Source organism: Littorina saxatilis, linkage group LG2 (assembly GCF_037325665.1).
Source record: "Littorina saxatilis isolate snail1 linkage group LG2, US_GU_Lsax_2.0, whole genome shotgun sequence".
Classification (NCBI taxonomy): Eukaryota; Metazoa; Mollusca; class Gastropoda; order Littorinimorpha; family Littorinidae; genus Littorina; species Littorina saxatilis.
In genome coordinates this window covers 79,512,095-79,534,757 of record NC_090246.1, presented here as the reverse complement: position 1 = coordinate 79,534,757, position 22,663 = coordinate 79,512,095, and the positions used below count along the sequence as shown (strand labels likewise).

At 44.2% G+C, this 22,663-nt stretch overlaps 1 protein-coding gene across 1 annotated transcript in view; it reads left to right on the top strand.

The window, feature by feature from the left end:
* The first annotated feature begins 11,093 nt into the window (after positions 1 to 11,093).
* Positions 11,094 to 22,663, top strand: part of LOC138959827 (retinol dehydrogenase 16-like) — a 30,713-nt gene continuing 19,143 nt past the window's right edge. The window contains exon 1 of the mRNA XM_070331461.1: positions 11,094 to 12,658. Within this exon, the coding sequence (XP_070187562.1) occupies positions 12,442 to 12,658 (217 nt within the window). The 5' untranslated portion in view covers positions 11,094 to 12,441. The remainder of the gene's footprint in view (positions 12,659 to 22,663) is intronic.

The following is a 22,663-nucleotide window of genomic DNA, read 5'->3' as shown; positions in this document are numbered from 1 at the left end:
GTCACGCCATCTTCGTGATGGGTGACAAATAAAATAAAACCTCGTACAACGCTCCAGTGGTTTTATGTTTGTGTTGCATGGACCGTGACAGCGTCGAACATGTACACAAGGACAATGGAGCGTTGTCAAGCGTCAGGAAGGAACGAACTCTCTTGATGGTACAGTGTCATGGTGTGATTTTAGTCTATTTTCAGCGTAATGGTACATGGTACGACAAAGATGATGTATAGTATTCTACTAATGACGTCAGGCCATCGTCAGCTTAAATTTACATAGTACAAACTAAGATGACGACAATCAGACGTGTTGTCTTCGAACAATGACGTCAGGCCATCGTCAGCTTAATTTCACATAGTACAAACTAAGATGACGTGTAGTCTACAAACTGTGACGTCAGCCACATCAAGAACCAAACTGGCACAAGCTATGATGACGTGTTTCATGGGGTAATAGCATGCTTCGACTTGAACACATATGTACCAACAAACTACAGCCGCGCTGCTTTCTGTGCTGAGAAGGGATTGCTTACACAATTTATTGGTTAACGCACAGCTTAGAAGAACCAGCTGCAGAAGAACCCATTCTGCAAAAACAAACAAACGCAAAAACATAAAACAATTCCCAGAAAGCAGCAGACAGTTGGTGTTTGGTATATGTATGTTTATCAGGGTTTGCTAGTGTGTGATAGGGTTCGTCAGTGTCCGTCTGTAGATGTTAGTTTCTGTGTTAAGTCCTGTGTTGACAACTCTTCGACAAGCGCTTAGAACTGTACCCACGGAATACGCGCTATGTAAGCTTCCTATTGATTGATTGATTGATTGATTGATTGATGTATCCAAGTGGAGGGAGGTTTTTTATCTCACGTGAAAGAATGGTCAGATCAACGGCAGTTAATGGTTAACACGGAAACTAAGGTACCTTTGAACACGGGTAACCAAATGTTTGCTTTCACAACTTGGAAAAAAGCTGCACCCACCCCATTCTTAAAATATTTTTTTCTCCTTAATAACCACTTTATCTAAAGACGGGGTAAACCCCGGGAGCATGCCCCAAATGGCTTTACTGTGAGGTCGTAAAACAACACTTATGGATAACAACTGTCATGTGCCTATTGAGTAAACCACAGTAGTTACGGCAAACGGCCCAAATTTCATTGAATTCATTATTTCCACCGGGTGACCCGCTTCACTGGAGCGGAAACCACAGCTCACACTGAGGAACACTCATCGCTCACAATGAGGGGTGGGGGGGGGGGGGATGTTATGAGTGTGTCATTGCGCAGAGACACACCGCTTAATTGTAACTCTCCATTCAAAACGTACCACATGTGACGCTCCATTCACAACACGCCGCTTGTAACGCTCCATTCACAATTCGATAACACACCGCTTGTAACGCTCCATCCACACGGATAATAGTTGTACCCGCTGTACTTTCTATAAATAGTTCCACCCGCTGGACTTTCTATGAATGGTTCCATCCGATGTACTGTCTATAAATGGTTCCATCTGCTTTACTTTCTATAAATGGTTCCATCCGCTGTACTTTCTATAAATGGTTCCATCCGCTGTACTTTCTATAAATGGTTTCACCCGCTGTACTTTCTATAAATGGTTCCACCCGCTGTACTTTCTATAAATGGTTTCACCCGCTGTACTTTCTATAAATGGTTCCATCCGCTGTATTTCTATAAATAGTTCCATCCGCTGTACTTTCTATGAATAGTTCCACCCGCTGTACTTTCTATGAATAGTTCCACCCGCTGTACTTTCTACAAATAGTTCCACCCGCTGTACTTTCTATAAATGGTTCCATCCGCTGTACTGTCTATAAAATGGTTTCACCCGCTGTACTTTCTATAAAATGGTTTCACCCGCTGTACTTTCTATAAAATGGTTCCATCCGCTGTACTGTCTATACAATGGTTCCATCCGCTGTGTGGAAACACAAACCCGAACAAAGCGCTAATCGCTTATTGCTAAGACATTCCTTGTGTGCGGGGACATTATTACAACCTTCAACTCAAACTTGATAACTCTTGACGCTATATTCGGTGAGAGTGTTTTTTTTGTCATATCGATTTGATTTGCTCCATACATTTAGGTCAGTAGAGCTCCGGTAGTATATAATAATTATACAACTAAACAATTTTATTTCCTCGTCTTCGACTTACAGCCTAGTGCACGTACTTGTCTATTCTGTATGGATACATCGGTACCGAAAGTACGCATGATAACACACATTATATGTGCATCCTGGGACCCGCTCTTTCCAAGCAAAGTGCATGACGGGAACTGCTACAAATTCTAGTGCGTTTTTTCGGTTTCTAGTGCGTACAAAACGCAGAAACGCACAGTTCTGGGAGCCCTGATTATATCCTTTTGATTTAAAACGAAAAGGAACTACCAATTTATGACGAATATTCCTGTACATTTTGTGAAAAAAACCAGGTGACAAGAATCAAATGAACACTCATGAAATTTTACTTTAAAATATGAATTTGGAAAAACCTGAGTGAGTAACTGAATTCCGTCCTTTAGAAATGATTCAGATAGCTGAAATATCTTTACTTCCTTATAACAAATCCCGATTTAACCCTTTATCAGGGAAGTGTCTGTACACAATACATGTTTGTTGTCGTCAGGTCTATTCGTGCTGTAAATCCAAAAACAAAGAGACTGCCAACGTTCCAAAATTCAGAATAAAAAACCAAGAAAGGTAGGTTGTTGGAACGTTTGTTATTGACAAAACAATACATTCACAGATATTTCGACCCGTCTTTTACTTGAAGTGAACAGACAAACAAATATTCACACAAAACTTATCTTGATAGTTCTATCAGTTTACGTCCACTCGTCAGGAAGCCGAGCGAATGAAAAATTTAAAAAAATGAAAAAAAAGAAAGCATTCATTCGCTCGGCTTCCTGACGAGTGGACGTAAACTGATAGAACTATCAAGATAAGTTTTGTGTGAATAATTGTTTGTCTGTTCACTTAAAAGACCGTTGGGTCGAAATATCTGTGAATGTATTGTTTTGTCAATAACAAACGTTCCAACAACCTACTTTTCTTGTTTTTACATTTAGTCAAGTTTTGACTAAATGTTTTAACATAGAGGGGGAATCGAGACGAGAGTCGTGGTGTATGTGTGTGTGTGTGTGTGTGTGTGTGTGTGTGTGTGTGTGTGCGTGAGTGTGTAGAGCGATTCAGACTAAACTACTGGACCGATCTTTCTGAAATTTGACATGAGAGTTCCTGGGAATGATATCCCCGGACGTTTTTTCTTTTTTGCGACAAATGTCTTTGATGACGTCATATCCGGCTTTTTGTAAAAGTTGAGGCGGCACTGTCACACCCTCATTTTTCAATCAAATTGATTGAAATTTTGGCCAAGCAATCTTCGACGAAGGCCGGACTTCGGTATTGCATTTCAGTTTGGTGGCTTAAAAATTAATTAATGACTTTGGTCATTAAAAATCTGAAAATTGTAAAAGAAAAATATAAAACGATCCAAATTTACGTTCATCTTATTCTTCATCATTTTCTGATTCCAAAAACATATAAATATGTTAATTTGGATTAAAAACAAGCTCTGAAAATTTAAAAAAAAAAAATTATGATCAAAATTAAATTTCCAAAATCGTTTCAAAAACTATTTCATCTTATTCCTTGTCGGTTCCTGATTCCAAAAACATATAGATATGATATGTTTGGATTAAAAAACACGCTCAGAAAGTTAAAACGAAGAGAGGTACAGTAAAGCGTGCTATGAAGCACAGCGCAACCGTTGCCGCGCCAAACAGGCTCGTCACTTTCACTGCCTTTTGCACTAGCGGCGGACTACGTTCAGTTTCATTCTGTGAGTTCCACAGCTTGACTAAATGTAGTAATTTCGCCTTACGCGACTTGTTTTTAATTCTATTCGTGCTGTGTCAGGTCTATGCGTGTTGTGTCAAACTCTGAAGGGTCTGCTTACACTAGCCTGGGATTGAGTGCAGGTCAGTCCAAACCGCTACAATTATTGTCTTCGCAAAGTGCACAGGGGATAACCGGTCAAAGGCCGAACAGAAGCCGAAGGCCGCTCATGACACGTGTGAAGGCAAGTTTTGTCTGTTTTCTAGGTATTTTGTTTGATTTATGTGGGGATTTAAGGTAAGCTACTGATTCAGCGATGACTAAATTTGTTTCTCGATGCATAAAAAGTCAGGGAGCGATTGATATTTGCCCGTAAATAGCCTTCAAAGCTGAAAATGTCCGCGATCGAGCACCGGAAATGGCTGTTCGATGGGTTTTGCAAGTAGAAATGTGCTTTATTTCACCAAATCAGCTCGTATTTGGTGTGGGTACGGGATTCTAGAGGACGAAGGAGTCATAAGAGGTGCAAAGAAGTGCTATTTGGGAGTAGAATAAATCTTCCGAGACAGTAGACAAGAGAAGGTCATATTTGAGAGATGCGCGTAGGCCGATTGTCTTTCTGACAAGCGAATGATACGGCAGATTTGACCAGAAACCTAGTCTCTAGTTTTTATGAATGAGTTTTTTAATTAAAACAATCACGAGAACTCTCTCGCTTAGCCTAATGGCTGTTCGATGGGTTTCGCAAGTAGAAATGTGCTTTATTTCACCAAATCAGCTCGTATTTGACATCGGTTTGGTATATATATATATTTTCTAATCCTACTGCGAACTGGATAGCAGACGCGGCACGACTGTGAACCCATTTTTTACTTCAAAGTGTGGGGGGATCTTCCCACACTTTGAAGTAAACTCAGTAACTTACTTCAAAGCGTGGGACTTTTGCATCGCCTGTTTGAGCCTGATGATTTTGTCAAAAAAAATGGCAAAGTCTTTTGGATGAGTGAACAGAAAAAGTGAGCGAGCCAAGAAACATAGTGATGTTTGTTATCAGGCTTTAAGCAATGTCCCATTGTTGAGTGTGACGAAAACTCGTGGTGACGATTTTAAAACATGTTGGGTCACGCATGGTCCAATCTTACATGGTCCAATCTTACATGGTCCAATCTTACATGGTCCATATATATATTATTGGACCATGTAAGATTGGACCATGTAAGATTGGACCATGTAAGATTGGACCATGTAAGGTTGGACCATGTAATATTGGACCATGTAAGATTGGACCATGTAAGATTGGACCATGTAAGGTTGGACCATGTAAGGTTGGACCATGTAAGATTGGACCATGTCAGGTTGGACCATGTAAGGTTGGACCATTTAAGGTTGGACCATGTAATATTGGACCATGTAAGATTTGACCATGTAAGGTTGGACCATGTAAGATTGGACCATGTAAGGTTGGACCATGTAAGGTTGGACATGTAAGATTGGACGATGTAAGGTTGGACCATGTAAGGTTGGACCATGTAAGATTGGACCATGTAAGGTTGGACCATGTAAGGTTGGACCATGTAAGGTTGGACCATGTCAGGTTGGACCATGTAAGATTTGACCATGTAAGGTTGGACCATGTAAGATTGGACCATGTAAGGTTGGACCATGTAAGGTTGGACATGTAAGATTGGACGATGTAAGGTTGGACCATGTAAGGTTGGACCATGTAAGATTGGACCATGTAAGGTTGGACCATGTAAGATTGGACCATGTAAGGTTGGACCATGTAAGGTTGGACCATGTAAGGTTGGACCATGTAAGATTGGACCATGTAAGATTGGACCATGTAAGGTTGGACCATGTTATATAGGACCATGTAAGGTTGGACCATGCAAGGTTGGACCATGCAAGGTTGGACCATGCAAGGTTGGACCATGTAAGGTTGGACCATGTAAGGTTGGACCATGTAAGATTGGACCATGTAATGTTGGACCATGTAAGGTTGGACCATGTAAGATTGGACCATGCAAGATTGGACCATGTAAGATTGGACCATGTAAGGTTGGACCATGTAAGATTGGACCATGTAAGGTTGGACCATATAAGGTTGGACCATGTAAGATTGGACCATGTAAGATTGGACCATGTAAGATTGGACCATGCGTGACCCAACATGTTTTAAAATCGTCACCACGAGTTTTCGTCACACTCAACAATGGGACATTGCTTAAAAGCCTGATAACAAACATCACTATGTTTCTTGGCTCGCTCACTTTTTCTGTTCACTCATCCAAAAGACTGCCATTTTTTTTGACAAAATCATCAGGCTCAAACAGGCGATGCAAAAGTCCCACGCTTTGAAGTAAGTTACTTCAAAGTGTGGGAAGATCCCCCCACACTTTGAAGTAAAAACTGAGTTTACTTCAAAGTGTGGGGCACATCCCCACACTTTGAAGTAATTTACTTCAAAGTGTGGGATTACTTCAAAGTGTGGTGCAACAGTCGTGCCGCGTCTGCTATCCAGTTCGCGGTGAAATAAAGCACATTTCTACTTGCGAAACCCATCGAACAGCCATTAGGCTAAACGAGAGAGTTCTCGTGATTGTTTTAATTAAAAAAACTCATTCGTAAAAACTAGAGACTAGGTTTCTGGTCAAAACGAATGGTTAATCTGCTGTATCATTCGCTTGTCGGAAAGACAATCGGCCTACGCGCATCTCTCAAATATGACCTTCTCTTGTCTACTGTCTCGGAAGATTTATTCTACTCCCAAATAGCACTTCTTTGCACCTCTTATGACTCCTTCGTCCTCTAGAATCCCGTACCCACACCAAATACGAGCTGATTTGGTGAAATAAAGCACATTTCTACTTGCAAAACCCATCGAACAGCCATTTCCGGTGCTCGATCGCGGACATTTTCAGCTTTGAAGGCTATTTACGGGCAAATATCAATCGCTCCCTGACTTTTTATGCATCGAGAAACAAATTTAGTCATCGCTGAATCAGTAGCTTACCTTAAATCCCCACATAAATCAAACAATACCTAGAAAACAGACAAAACTTGCCTTCACACGTGTCATGAGCGGCCTTCGGCTTCTGTTCGGCCTTTGACAGGTTATCCCCCGTGAGTGATGTCTGTGTAAAGGTCACACAATTGAATTAAGAGAAAAACTTCCCTATCACAGTGAACACAGCGCCCAGTGTTGCCTATCAACAGTTAGCATTACTACCTCAGCTGCTTATCGTTTTCACGTGTGTGTGTGTGTGTGCGTGTGTGTGTATATACATGTGTTTTTGTCTTTTCTCTCTCTCTCTCTCTCTCTCTCTCTCTCTCTCTCTCTCTCTCTCTCTCTCTCTATCTCACTCATTATCTCTATCTCACTGTCTCTCTCTCTCTTTGTCTCTTTCTCTCACTCTTCCTCTCTCTCTCTCTTTCTCTCTCTCTCTCTCTCTCTTTCTCTCTTTCTCTCTCTCTCTCTCACTCTCCCTCTTTCTCTCTCTCTTTCTTTCTCTCTCTATATATTTATCTGTCTCTCTCTGTCTCTCTGTTTATTGGTGTCAGTCTACGTCTGATGTAAAAAAGCAGATCACTGCTTACTCTATTACCCTCGTTAAATAAAGAATTGTTCTTGTTCTTGTTCTTGTTCTTGTTCTCTCTCTCTCTCTCTCTCCCTCCCTCCCTCCCTCCCTCCCTCCCTCTCTCCCTCCACCCATTGCACACCGGTACGACCGAACTAAGGTAACATTAAATTACTGTTGTGCAGCGGGTTGAAAGAATACCCTATACCTCGGAGATATACCTTCACTCGGTCTCAACGACGTCACGTGACATGTTATATGGTGGAAGAAAATACCCCCCGCGGGTTAGGGGGAGTCCCATATTGGTTGGGACCAGAAAGAATTTACCCGATGCTACCCAGCATGTCGTACTGAGAGGCGACTAACGGTTCTGTTTCTTCTCTTCTTTTGTCTTATTTCTGCCTTACCAGTCCCTTCACCTATATTTCCTTCCAAGAAAACTCTCCCTACTATTCCCTGCAGTTTTCCAATTCTTTTCTTGTTGTCTTATTTCTACCTGACTGGATCCATCACCTTTATTTCACTTACCAAAAGCCTTCTTTTCCACATCCTTATTTCTCTGCACCCCGCATGTCGTATGAGGCGACTAACGGATTCTGTTTCTCCTTTTACCCTTGTTAAGTGGTTCTTGTATAGAATATAGTCAATGTTTGTAAAGATTTTAGTTAAGCAGTATGTAAGAAATGTTTAGTCCTTTGTACTGGAAACTTGCATTCTCCCAGTAAGGTAGTATATTGTACTACGTTGCAAGCCCCTGGAGCAATTTTTTATTAGTGCTTTTGTGAACAAGAAACACTTAACAAGTGGCTCTATCCCATCTCCCCCCCCCCCCTTTCCCCCATCCCATCTCCCCCCTTTCCCTCGTCGCGATATAACCTTCGTGGTTGAAAACGACGTTAAACACCAAATAAAGAAAAATGGAAGAGAATGCTGTCGCTTATTTTCCTTTTGAGGATGAGGGTTTAACATGGATCGGGAACTTACAGGACAACCGCGGCTGTGCTTGCAAGTTTGGATAGTTCTTTCCGTGACTGAGCATCGTTTCAGTCTTACCGAACTGAGGGTGGAAAATAAGCGACAGCATTCTCTTCCACCATATAACATGTCACGTGACGTCGTTGAGACCGAGTGAAGGTATATCTCCGAGGTATAGCCGGGGTATTCTTTCAACCCGCTGCACAACAGTAATTTATTGATACCTTAGTTCGGTCGTACCGGTGTGTAATACCTCCTCTCTCTTTCTCTTTCTCTCTCTCTCTCACTCGCCCTCTTTCTCTCTCTCTTTCTTTCTCTCTCTCTCTATATATATTTGTCTCTCTCTGTCTCTCTGTGTATTGGTGTCAGTCTACGTCTGTGTGTTTCTGTATGTATCTTTTCCTTCCTTCGTGTGTAGGCCCTACTAGTGGTGCTGAAAAACAACGTTGGCACGGTGACAGACACGCGTTCTTGTGTTTCCAGCGGCCTGACTGACCAGCCGGCTTGTTGACATTAACATTCCAACCTTCACACCTGTCCACTCGTCGTTACTTCCAGCAGGGAGGGGGGGGGGGGTCGGATGGAGGAGCGGGAATGAGGGACGAGGGTGGGGGTAGGGGGCATCATCCTGTACAGTGAAACCTCCGTGTTAGGGCCCTGCTTCCTCAGATTGTCTCTTCATAACCTCTCTAAATCTACTTCCATTATACGACCACCCCTGTTTTACGACTACCTCCATTATTCGAACACCTCCATTATTCGACCACCTCCATTGTACGACCACCTCCATTGTACGACCACCTCCATTATAAGACCACCTCCATTATACAACCACCTCCATTATACGACCACCTCCATTGTACGACCACCTTCATTGTAAGACCTCCTTCATTATAAGACCACCTCCATTATTCAACCACTTCCATTATACGACCACCTCCATTGTACGACCACCTCCATTATAAGACCACTTCCATAATAAAACCACCTCCATTATACGACCACCTCCATTAAACGACCACCTCCATTGTACGACCACATCCATTATAAGACCACCTCCATTGTACGACCACCTCCATTATAAGACACCTCCATTATACGACCACCTCCATTATACAACCACCTCCATTATACGACCACCTCCATTATACGACCACCTCCATTATACAACCACCTCCATTATACAACCACCTCCATTATACGACCACCTCTATTATTCGACCTACTTTTCCGCTCAGAGGTTTCAACACTATCAGTCACCAGACGTGTTTCCAATCCACATCACTCCAGTACCGTCTCGTTGAGTAGTCCAGATGACGAAGGTGTAGGTTAGCCAAACTCACATTGTTGGTGTTAGTTAAAAATCACTTCGTTCTCTTTTTAGTGCTGCTAGGAACGAACACCGAGATCACTGGGCGCTGCGTCAGACGCACGTTGATATTAACCTATCATTTCTTCCAGTCGAGCACTAACAATCGCAAAAAAATTACTTTATTTTATGTTATAATTTTGTACATTTCAATGGAAGACTGTCTTAAACGCATTTAAATCAGCTTGGCAAGCATGTTTGAAGAAACATTTTTAGAAATGTGATAAAGAAAGGGAAACAAGCGCTCTAAGTATTATACCACATGTGTAATAGAGTAAGTGAGAATCAGTTAATCGGAACCAGTCTCCTGGCACCTGAGAGAATAACAAGCATTGAAATGAACAAGCGACTTTCATACTCATACATTTCTAGTTAACAAGATTGTCAAGACATTGGACACAACGGTTACACCTAGAAAAGGTTTCAAAACTAGAGTGATGAATTTATGATGCATCAGTTTAAATGTCCTTATGACCTTGCAAAAACATGTATCAATCAGAAAGCGAAATTTTTTTTTTCAAATATCGGACGGTATTCCACGGTCAAGATCCCTTTATTCAAACTGCCTGGCCAATGGGCTATCCATTTATTCAAACTGCCTGGCCAATGGACTATCCCTTTATTCAAACTGCCTGGCCAATACACTAGGTGTCATGCTTACTGACCGAACACGGAATGTCTACTGACCGAAATACTACATATGAAGATATCGTGTGTGTGTGAGTGTGTGTGTGTGTGTGGACGCGTGAGTGTGTGTGTGTGTGTGTGTGTGTGTGTGTGTGTGTGTGTGTGTGTGTGTTTGTGTGTAACTTGAAGCGTGTGTGAGAGAGAGAGAGAGAGAGAGAGAGAGAGAGAGAGAGAGAGAGAGAGAGAGAGAGAGAGAGAGAGAGAGAGAGAAGGACGACCTTTATCACCACATCGCTTTCTTGCCTGCAGTTTTCAAATATAAAATGTTAGTATTTGAATAAATGAGAGTGATAATGGACAATGGAATAGTGCTTAGACTATCCTTTTAACTAAACTACCACTGAGTCAGGACCGGCGCAGCGGTGACTCGTTTCTTTTAAACGCGGAATAACTTTGTTTACACGGACGTGAATGGTCGCCATTGTTTTGCGCAATTATATGGACGCAACAAGGCCTTATTGTTTCAGAACACGGCTTTGCCATTAATGATTAATCAGTGAAGCGCAATGAATGATTTTTGCTCCTGAAGGCTTACGTCATAACCAGTCTCAGCCAATGGCCTGGGGGCGCGAACAGGCGGAACATGAAAATGACGATGATATAAAAAGTGTGTGCAGGCCTACACGAGAAGTATCCAGGCTAATACTCTGTTTTGCTGTAGTGGTTGCAGACGTCATTCGCGCATTTGTATTGATAGAGAAGAAAGAGGGCTTAAACGTTTCGTCCATTGAAAGGCCGGGGCTTGTATGCACCTAAACCGGGCGTAAAGCAACACTTCTCAAGGCCGGGTACACTCCCCACCTCTACCAGTGCGAGTTGCTCTATATCTACCCGGAGTGAGAGAAAGACCGATAACGCACGACTAACAAGCAGTGACTGTCAGTGCTTTCAACTCGTCCTGCTCGACCTGTAGTGCAAGTTGAGAGGGACTCATGTTTGTTTTGAATTCCTCCAGCAGCAGGCTCTCTCCACTCGCCACTCTGTTTTGACCTGCTTCTATTGTTTCTACCTGCGTTTCGCCCCTTCCTCACGGCCTCTCTCCCCCCTCCAGCCAGCAGCCAGGGAGAAAAGAGTGTGCTATAATTCTGTGAGACTGGAGCCAGAGTTTGTGGTGCTAGCAGTCAACACTTCCGTCAGATAGATGCTGATACAGTAGCGAGTCCCGTCAGTGTTACCTGAGCTCGTTACCTGTGAAGCCAGGTGAGTGTGACACGCGCACCTGTTGAGTGCGACGCGTCGTGCAGTACGGCGTGACTACCTGTGTGTGGTAGCGCCGCGCTAACCGCTTCCTGTCTCTCTCAGAGCCTCCCGACTCAGGTACAGGTGAGAATCGCTGAGCGGCTGACTGACATAGCGCGGGTGCCTGCGATTGTTGCTAGCTGTGCCACCATCAGACACAAACCACACTGCGGGGTCCTCAGCTGTTGCTGTTTCGCGGATTTGAGCAGAGATCGGAAGTCATTCAGCTTGGCACTGCTCCTACCAGTGGCTGCAAGTTCCTCAGTGTTTACTTTGAAACCGCGAGTGTTCGTTGTGCAAGTGACCGACGGACCTACAATCACTGACCTGTTGTGTCGCCACTGATCGTCGCTAGGGCCTGTCAGTGTCTGTACTGAGAAGGTTGCCAGTCTTCAAAGACGTTCCTGTATTTATAGAGGTCAAGGGTCGACCCTTTTCATCGTAAACACTTGTACGTGTCAGTCAATTAGCAGAACGAGACAGCGTGTTGTGACCATCATAATCAGCATAGGGACACAGCTGTCCGGGAGTCCCAGTACAGGACACTTTGTGAATTGTGGAGACAGTTTGGACTCGGAAGCACCCACCACGGAAACGTCGTGGTCAGCTGTGATAGACTGACCTTCGGTAGAGAAAGTGATCTGGACCTGTTGTTACTCTCAGTAGAGAATCTGCGTGGATTCCTGTGAGTGTTCCCAGGACAAAGTGTGTTGTGTTGTGTGAGTACCATCCTTGACCATGCCGCGCCACTGCACGCTACTCGGGGTGGGCGTCGCTCTGTTCGGGGTGGCGGTGTTTGTCCTACGTCCCCACCCCATCATCAGCGTGCTGGACGCGGTCCCCCTGCTGCACGTGGCCTTCTACCTGGCCCTGGGGGCCCTCAGCGCTGTCCTCGTTTTCCGCAGGCAGCCAGACATCTTTGTCGACCCCGCCGGTAAAGCCGTGCTCATCACAGGTAAGTCACCTAGAACACCTGTTGGTCAGCGCGTCTTTGGTATTTTTATGTCGTCTAAATACCTGTTGGTTAGTGTGTATTTACTGTCTCTATGTCGTCTAAACACCTGTTGGTTAGTGACCCCCCGCGGGTTAGGGGGAAGAATTTACCCGATGCTCCCCAGCATGTCGTAAGAGGCGACTAACGGATTCTGTTTCTCCTTTTACCCTTGTTAAGTGTTTCTTGTATAGAATATAGTCAATGTTTGTAAAGATTTTAGTCAAGCAGTATGTAAGAAATGTTAAGTCCTTTGTACTGGAAACTTGCATTCTCCCAGTAAGGTCATATATTGTACTACGTTGCAAGCCCCTGGAGCAATTTTTTTTGATTAGTGCTTTTGTGAACAAGAAACAATGAACAAGTGGCTCTATCCCATCCCATCCCCCCCCCCCCCTTTCCCCGTCGCGATATAACCTTGAACGGTTGAAAACGACGTTAAACACCAAATAAAGAAAGAAAGAAAGAAAGATGTTGGTTAGTGCGTCTTTAGTGACTCTAGGTCGTCTTAACACCTGTCTTGGCGTCTTAACACCTGCTGGTTAGTGTGTCTTTAGTGACTCTAGGTCGTCTTAACACCTGTCTTGGCGTCTTAACACCTGCTGGTTTGTGTGTCTTTAGTGTCTCTAGATCGTTTTGACACCTGTCCTGGAGTCTTAACACCTGCTGGTTAGGGCGTCTTTGGTGACTCTAGGTCGTCTTAACACCTGTCTGGGCGTCTTAACACCTGTTGGTTAGTGTGTCTTTAGGTCGTCTTGACACCTGTCGTGGAGTCTAAACACCTGTGTGTTAGTGTGTCTTTAGTGTCTCCAGTGTCTCTAGGTCGTCTTGACACCTGTCGTGGAGTCTTAACACCTGCTGGTTAGTGCATCTTTAGTAACTCTAGGTCGTCTTAACACCTGTCTGGGCGTCTTAAAACCTGTTGGTTAGTGTGTCTTTAGCGGCTCTAGGTCGTCTTAACACCTGTCTTGGCGTCTTAACACCTGTTGGTTAGTGCGTCTTTAGTGACTCTAGGTAAGACCTGAAAGCGACGTTCCAGTTCACGTCAGCAGCGGAATTACGACCCTAGACACAACCGTCGAACGCAGAAGAAGAAGAAGTGACTCTAGGTCGTCATAACACCTGTCGTGGAGTCTTAACACCTGTTGGTTAGTGTGTCTTTAGTGACTCTAGGTCGTCTTAACACCTGTCTTGGTGTCTTAACACCTGCTGGATAGTGCGTCTTCAGTGACTCTAGGTCGTCTTAACACCTGTCTGGGCGTCTTAACACCTGTTGGTTAGTATGTCTTGAGTGTCTTTAGGTCGTCTTGACACCTGTCGTGGAGTCTAAACACCTGTTGGTTAGTGTGTCTTTAGTGTCTCTAGGTCGTCTTAACACCTGTCGTTAATAACCCCCATACGTAATCGTAACTCTTATTGTACGCGTAGCGCACGGTGACGTATATTACCATGTCTTCAGAGGAGGGAATCCCATAACACAGGTTAGTTATTGGGTCTTTGATGCAGACGTATCGTCTCTTTGGTCCAGATCGTCTCAGTAAACACATATTCGCTATAAACCCTAATCGTAACACTTATTGTACAAATAGCACGGCCACTTACGTAGTTGTTGCCATGTCTTCAGGGCAGGGAGTCCGATACCTGTTGGTTATTGGGTCTTGGATACAGGCATGATTGGCATGTTCAGCCCCGAACGTTTAAACACCTGTTGGTTTTAACCCTAATCCCAACCCCGATAGTATAGTTTGCGTGAGCACCTGTTTATGATTATGTCTTTAGTGTAGGAAGTCTGAACATCTGCTGATACGGGTATATATATTTGTCTTTGTAGTATTATTATTGTTGTACAATTCTTCTGAAGACCTGCTGATACGGGTATTGTTCTTGTAGTATTATTATTGTTGTACAATTCGTCTGAAGACCTGCTGATACGGGTATTGTTCTTGAAGTATTATTATTGTTGTACAATTCGTCTGAAAACCTGCTGATACGGGTATTGTCCTTGTAGTATTATTATTGTTGTACAATTCGTCTGAAGACCTGCTGATACGGGTATTGTCGTTGTAGTATTATTATTGTTGTACAATTCGTCTGAGAACCTGCTGATACGGGCAATGTCCTTGTAGTATTATTATTGTTGTACAATTCGTATGAGAACCTGCTGGCACAGGCATTGTCATCTGTCCAACTGTGCAGATAGTCTGATCATCTCACGGCCATCATGATCCGTTGGTACAGTTAATAATCGTCACACCTGTTGGTTTTGTATAGTTTATTGCATACGCAGTGTGGTCTGAACTCCTGTTGGCTATCATCAGTGTATCCGTTGGCACACATGATGACCTAATCACCTGTTAAGTGTTGTGTTTCTAGAACAGCACATACACAGCGTGGTCTGCATTTCTTTGAGCTGTCTCTCGTCTCTTGTATGTCCTAACACCTGTAGCTCATTATTTTGTAAGTGAGATGATCAAAAGGATAATGCGCCGAACACTACCGGCGAGTGTTGGCCGTGGTGAGCTGTTACCAAATTTTCAAAGCGGACATACCTGCCTGCATAATTTAGTGTCTACTATGTCTACTATCGTCAACCGGCGAGTGTTGGGAATGGTGAGCTGTTACCAAATTTTCAAAGCTGACATATATCTGCCTGCATAGTTTAGTGTCTATCAACCCGAAGCAACTCCCCTTAATGAATGTCCAAATAGTGTGTGTGTGTGTGTGTGTACGTGTGAATGTGTGTCTGTGTATGCCGGTGTGTCTGTGTATGTGTGTGTGTGTGCCAGTGTGTGTGTATACATGTGCGTGCCGCGTGCGCGCGCGCGCGCGCGTCACAGTGTGTGTGTGTGTGTGTGTGTGTGTGTGTACTAACTGCTCAAACACTGGACAGATTTGTTTCATCACTACTCCTCTTTTTTCAACATACAGGCATAGTAATTAGGAGAGTAGCAGTAAAACTCCCAAAATAGTTACTAGCCGTCAGCACGCTGTCTAAAATGACGGGAGGAGGGGGCGGGGTGGTGACAGAGGGAGGGGTGGGTGGATTCACTTAGATGAAACAGCACAGCAATATGATGCACCGAGCATACTGAACGATAGGCCTGTACCCCCCGACAGAGACACGCGAGAGGGTGTTGTGCCACTCCCTCTCTGCGTTCTATAGCGATCGTCAGGGCATCAACCCTGTACGCTTGTCGCTTTGAAATAACACTGTGGCCTTACACTCACCCTGTTTCTCTTGTCAACACTTGTGTAGGCCTAGCTATTCTTCACTCTTTAAGACCATGTACTTTAACCAGTGCATAGATCTGCTTTATCTTCTTATTCAGCGTACATATCTGCAACTCCCACGTTCACTCGTGTTTTTAAGTGTGGCCTGGGCTATGTACTCCCACCATTTAGGCAGTCATACTCCTTTTTCGGGGTTTGGGGTGAGGGGGATGAAGTGTGTGGGGGGGGGTGGGGTGGGGTGGGTGCAGAGTATCAATTTTGTCTTGCCGAAAGCCGGGGTGGTATCGGAGCTCTTGTGAATAATAGCTTATGTTCTCTGGAGAACATGCACTTAGGGAGGAGAGCTTGCTATCCCCCCCTCCCCTCCCCTCCCAAACCCCCGAGTCAAGTGCCTGTGATCCCAACACCTGGCGCCAACTCCTCAGTTCATCGGTCAGTCTACCTGTTTTGGCTGACGCGTTCCGTATGGCAATGTCCACCTCCCTGTGGATTACCCCCCCCCCCTCCCCCCAACTTCCCCCCTCCTACAGAAAAGTCGGTCAGACATCTACAAGTATCTACGTTGCACAAACTGTCCAAACAGACCAGGATAAAAGAAGCAAGCGACCACTGTGTTGGCTAAGTGCTTGCGGCGTGTGAAAAATAAATATATATGACAATACACTGAGGAGAAAATGCACTCTGTCTGTCCGTCTGCCTGTCTCTGTCGTTCTCTGTCTCTGCCTTACTCTGTTTCTGGTATTATTTCACTCTGCCTCTGTCTCTGTCTCTCCCTCTCTGTCTCTGCCTTACTCTGTTTCTGGTATTATTTCACTCTGCCTCTGTCTCTGTCTCTCCCTCTGTCTGTCTGTGTTTGTTTGTCTGTTTCTCTCTCTCTCTCTCTCTCTCTCTCTCTCTCTCTCTCTCTCTCTCTCTCTCCCCCCTCCGTCTCTCGTTGTTACTGAAAGAACTTCCTGTTAATAAGTTATGCACAATTTAATTTCGTCAGTCGTCACCGCGTCGAGTGCAGAGAAGGTCGAGACAAAAATATGATAGCCATTATCAATAACACGGTATTTTGTTCCTCTGGTGTACGTTTCAAAGCCCTCCAACAGCGGTTTCAAAACTTCCGACCTACCCCAGTTTTGTCGAGTCCACCCCAACCTGTTTGCGCACTCCAGGTTTTTTCGCAGTTCTTATGACGTCTCGTCTTTCATGGCCCTGTGTAAATCACACCGTACTGACCTTATTGCGTCCCCTCAATGTCGCCTGCATTTCTTGTCAAAATAAAAAGGAAGGGCAAGATTTTGCTGTGCAGATCTGCTGCTCGCATTTTTCTACGTACCGTATAACTTCACTGACATTTTAAGCTGATTTGAGGACGAACACAAAGGTAGCAAGTGGATTGTGAAAAAAAGCGTACAATGATTGTGTAGGCCGGACATTTTTGAATTGTGAATGCGACACTTATGTTGATCGACTTCATGATATGCTGTTTGTCAGTTGCGTGTTGTTGCTAGCGATGCAAGTTTTGATAGAGTACGGGTCATTGTCCTTAATTAGATCGTCACTACACATGAAGAGATCCGTGTCTCTGAGCTCTCAGTTACCGCTTTCAATGTCGTGAATGAAAAGCCCTCAGACACTAAATGCAAAACCTTGTATTTTCCACAGCTTGGATCGTAAGAAAAATTACATTCCACATAAAGTCTATGGGCTGACATGGGTGCATGCACATCTTAGAGCAAAGAAGACTTGAGGGATGAGGGGTGGGGGGATTAGAGTGGGGATGGGGATGGGGTTCGTGGCGCATGTCTTGGCGCGTGGAGTACTTTTTGTACAAAAGTGTAATACAGTACAATAAAGGCCAGAGAATACATTGTAATACATTGATACCCAGGGAATACACTGCAATATACAGATACCCAGGGAATACACTGCAATATACTGATACCCAGGGAATACACTGCAATATCATACTAATACCCAGGGAATACACTGCAATATACTAATACCCAGGGAATACACTGCGATATACTAATACCCAGGGAATACACTGCAATATACTAATACCCAGGGAATACACTGCAATGTACTAATACCCAGCGAATACACTGCAATATACTAATACCCAGGGAATACACTGCAATATACTCATACCCAGGGAATACACTGCAATATACTAATACCCATGGAATACTCTGTAATACACTAATACCCAGGGAATACTATGTACTGCGCTACACGCTATATTGGAACAACAGGCGTAGAGCAACAAAGTATTTGCGTACATCTGATAAAGACACACCTGATGTATATTGATTACGAGGTGAACGCAATAAGGTAAATGTCACGGATTGTGGCTGGCTGTGCAAAACATACATCTCTGATATCTCACACCATCTCTCAACATCTCAGACATCTCACAACATCTCAGACAACTCACAACATCTCACAGCATCTCAAAACATTTCACAACATCTCTGACATCTCACAACATCTCAGACATCTCACAACATATCATAACATCTCATATAACTCACACCATCTCAGACATCTCACAACATCTCAGACATATAACAACATCTCACAACATCTCAAACATCTTAGACATCTCACAACATCTCACAACATCTCAGACATGATATTTCTACATCTGGGTGTCCCGTGACAGCAGCCTGTCTCGTGTCGGTGGAACGCAGCGTGAGCAAAGTGCCAGTCATTGTCACAGGTAATATTCCATCCTTTGTCATACCATTGCAATTAGCCCCGTGTGAAATGACAAGATGTCCTTCTCCCCTCCCTCGTCACTTCCTCCACACCCCCCCCCCCCAACAAAAAAAAACACAAAAATACACACAAAACAACAACAACAACAACAACAACAACAACCAACAACCAACAACAACAACAACAACAACGAGGAGGAGGACAACTTGAGTGAAGCACACACCATTCGAGGAAAAACAATATGTTTGTCGCCTTAACCGAATGGCAGGGAGTGCCAAATGTCTTTTGTGCTTACCTTTGAGACGAAACCCCCTGGTCTATCTATATATATATACGATGGCTGCTTTAATATTATACGAGTGAGTGTGAAAGAACTTTGTCCATATCATTTCTCACGAGACACCTTACGCGTCTTTAAAGCCCAGAAATGACACATTTAGTCATCCCTTCCTACCAATGCCACTTCCCCCTGTCTTCTCTGTCATAATACAGAATATTGTATCAACCAAACGTTGGCAATTCACTCCGCATCCCCTCCCCCCCCCCCCTCCTCCTACCTCGCCTTTCCCTTACTTTGTAACCCTGACCAATAAATCATTCAAATCAATTGAGTCGAGTAATTACCTTTACTTTGCTTACCGGGCTGATTTGATGTAGATTGACAGGTAACCCCCCTCTCTGCAGGTAGATAAGTGACAGGTGTTATACGAAGCAATAGAAACCCTGCAACCTGTTTTCTCTCTCACCACCACTCTGTATTGCTTCAACAGTCTCCACTCTGCGAACAAATTTCGGTCTAAACAAAGACACAGACACAGAGATTCAGAGAGAGAGAGAGATCAAGAGAGAGAGAGATCAAGAGAGAGAGAGAGAGAGAGAGAGATCAAGAGAGAGAGAGAGAGATAGAGAGATAGAGAGAGAGAGAGAGAGAGAGAGAGAGAGAGAGAGAGAGAGAGAGCGGGGGGGGGGGGGGGGATTACAATGTGCACGACACCCGGGGTATATGTTTACCCAGTGGCTCTCACACGCAGCTCTCGTTGCGTCGTGTGCACACATTGCCGCAAACCGCAACATTCCCGACCTAGGGACACGGATGTCGTGTTGAGGAAGAGGAGGGGGGGCTCAAGGTTTCCTTGTCGTGTTGAGGTTTGTCACCCCCTGTCCTCATACTGCGCACTCGCACCTTGTACATTACAGTACGTCACATGACACCATACAGTCCTGGGCTGAGGTACACGAGAAAGTTACCACCAAAACGGGAGCCAACCGCGGTGTTGGATTGGTTGAAACCGAGATTTGTTGTGATTTCAACGAATCTGAGCCCGCGGTTTGTTCTTTCGTTGGGGTGGCACTCACTTCTGGTTCTGCAACTCGGCCCTGGGGCCGGTCTCACGGACTCTGGAACGCGTGTGTCGGAACGCGGTGTTGGAGGTAGATGATGTCAGTTTGATCAACGACCTTGTCGGGGGAAAGTTTAAGGGGTGGCCTTGACTGAGCTTTTCAAGGTTGTTATGGTGATTGAACCACGTGACACGGGCACGTCTAAGCCAAAAGTAAGGTCATGGGGAGTGTAAGACTATGTCAGGGGACATTATCCCCTTCTCTTTCACAGTGGCTACAAGTCTAGGATCGTGAATGCGACTTAGTGGAAACTTGGATTAAACGCTGTGCACGATTGAACCCCCTTGATCTCTCACGTGCTTTATCTGGATGGACACTTTCAGTGGCCACGGACAGCACACAGCAAGGCATAGCGCGTTCTGCTTCTTACTTCATGTAATCTTACAGCAGAGATTAACAAAAAAAGCAGGGCCAGAACTTGCAAGACCTCGTAAAGCCTGGGGCAGGTTTTATTATTTTGCTGGTGGCCTTGATTTCCTGCCTGATTTTACCCGCGGGGTTCCATAGACTCGGTGGTTTTATGTGCATTGCTGTGTATATATATCTGATAGGTCTACATAGGCCTCCTGGGGTTACTTTATTGCCTGCACGTCAGACAGCGCTGCATCTTACAGTCTGTCCAATGGGGCTGGATACACAGACTGGATAGATACAGTTACTGTACGCCAAGTCCCCGATGGGTACTATCAGAGACATAGAGACTGTATATCTCTGGTACTATCGATAACAAAGGTTGCTGGCCGTCACTGCCAGTCTATAACATTCCGTGAATGTCAAGCAAATGCACAGCTCCGCGTACTCAGAGACATATGTTCCATCAATGCCTGTAAATGTCTGGGGCCTAACAGACCGTTGTTACTACAGCGCTTAAGCATTGTGTGATTAATAGTGAGGTTGCGTGAGAACCGAACATATACCGCCGAGTACAAATGTGACGTCATTTTCCTCATCAAACTGAGGGGTGTATGTATGGTGCGCCAAATTGATATTACCATCGTTAACTGTTATAGGGTTTTGAAACTATCGTTAACTGTTATATATAGAGTTTCGAAACTATCGTTATCTGTTATATAGAGTTTCGAAACTATCATTAACTGTTATATAGAGTTGTATCAATAGCGCGTTCGTGCGCATTATTGCTAAAACTATGTATAACAGATAACGAGGGTTTTGCAAAACGGCGGGATGGTGCGCGCAAGTGATATTACTATCGTTAACGACGGTTATATAGAGTTCTAAAAATAGCGAAGACGTAGTCGGATGTTTCGATGCCGGCAAAATGGCTGCTGAACGTTTCCTTCGAGGGAATTTGCACTAAATTACTACAACATTTAGTAGATTATTTTCAACTAACCGTCGTCTGATAAGTCCATCATTTCGCTGCTTCGTTTAAAGCTTGGTTAAGAACCAAGTAATCAAATCTTCGTTTACCGCGAATATTCTGTAGGCCTACCATCTTCAAACCGCACACCGTGGAAAACGGTACGGCCGAAAGTACAAATAATATGATAAAGCTAATACTAAACGAACTCAACAATAATTTGAGAAGACGACAATAGAAGAACTGTCAAGCATTTCCTAATTTTGTAGTTTTTTAAATTGTGTTTCTAGTTGAAATGTACATTTCGTAGCAAAAAGACAGTTTTGCAATGGCATTTCAGGGAACGATACCGACGCGCTTTTGATAAAACTATCGTTAGCTGTTATATAGAGTTTCTTCATTCGTTCCAGAAACTCTATATAACAGCTAACGACAGTTTCGAAACTCTATATAACAGTTAACGATAGTTTCAAAACTCTGTATAACAGCTAACGATAGTTTCAAAACCCTATATAACAGTTAACGATAGTAATATCAATTTGGCGCACCATATGTATGACACCCCGTGTGGTGGTACATGCAGCAGTTGGGTGAAAACGGTTGTCACACCAACAGTCTGAGACGAGAAAAGTAACGTCATGTGTGTCTCGGTTCCGTACTCGGTATTCGCCGACCTTCCCGCAACCTTTTTCATGTTTGTGTTAACACGTAAAATCAGGAAGACCGAACAAAAGAAGAAGAAAAAACTGCTTCCAGTACATACACGACAAGTCTTCCCCATCTTCAGAATAGTGGGCTTGACAGACGTGAAAACAATTGTCAGCAGTGCAAAGGAACCTAGTCCTGGCTTTCTGGATTTGAGCTGTCGCTCGACTGGTGACGTGAGGCAGTGAAAGTAGGTCCACGCTGCTGTCACGTCACGTAAGGGGCTCCGCTCACAAAAAATATGTAACTTCAGCAGGACCGACGACGCACTGCAGCTTATCCCAGCAAAGATCTTGTAGGCTACGCTCGCTACACGTTGCATGAAAGGAAAACAGGCCAAGTACTCGTCCTAATCCCTATCGCGGCCTAATTAATAGGCCGTGCGTCGTCTGTGCCGCTGAAACTGCGCAGGTATATTCTGCCCTTAACGGGTTTGTTTTGTTATGATTGCGTACAGCTTGATGGCAGCTTGATCCGTCCACTGCCTGCTGCGACTGTAATTGATTTGTGAGACACAGCAGCGTTTCCCTGAGAGCGAGAGGCTGCAAATCATTCCGCGACCAGACTGCTAGGTGTGAGTGACAGACGGAGAAAGGAAAACA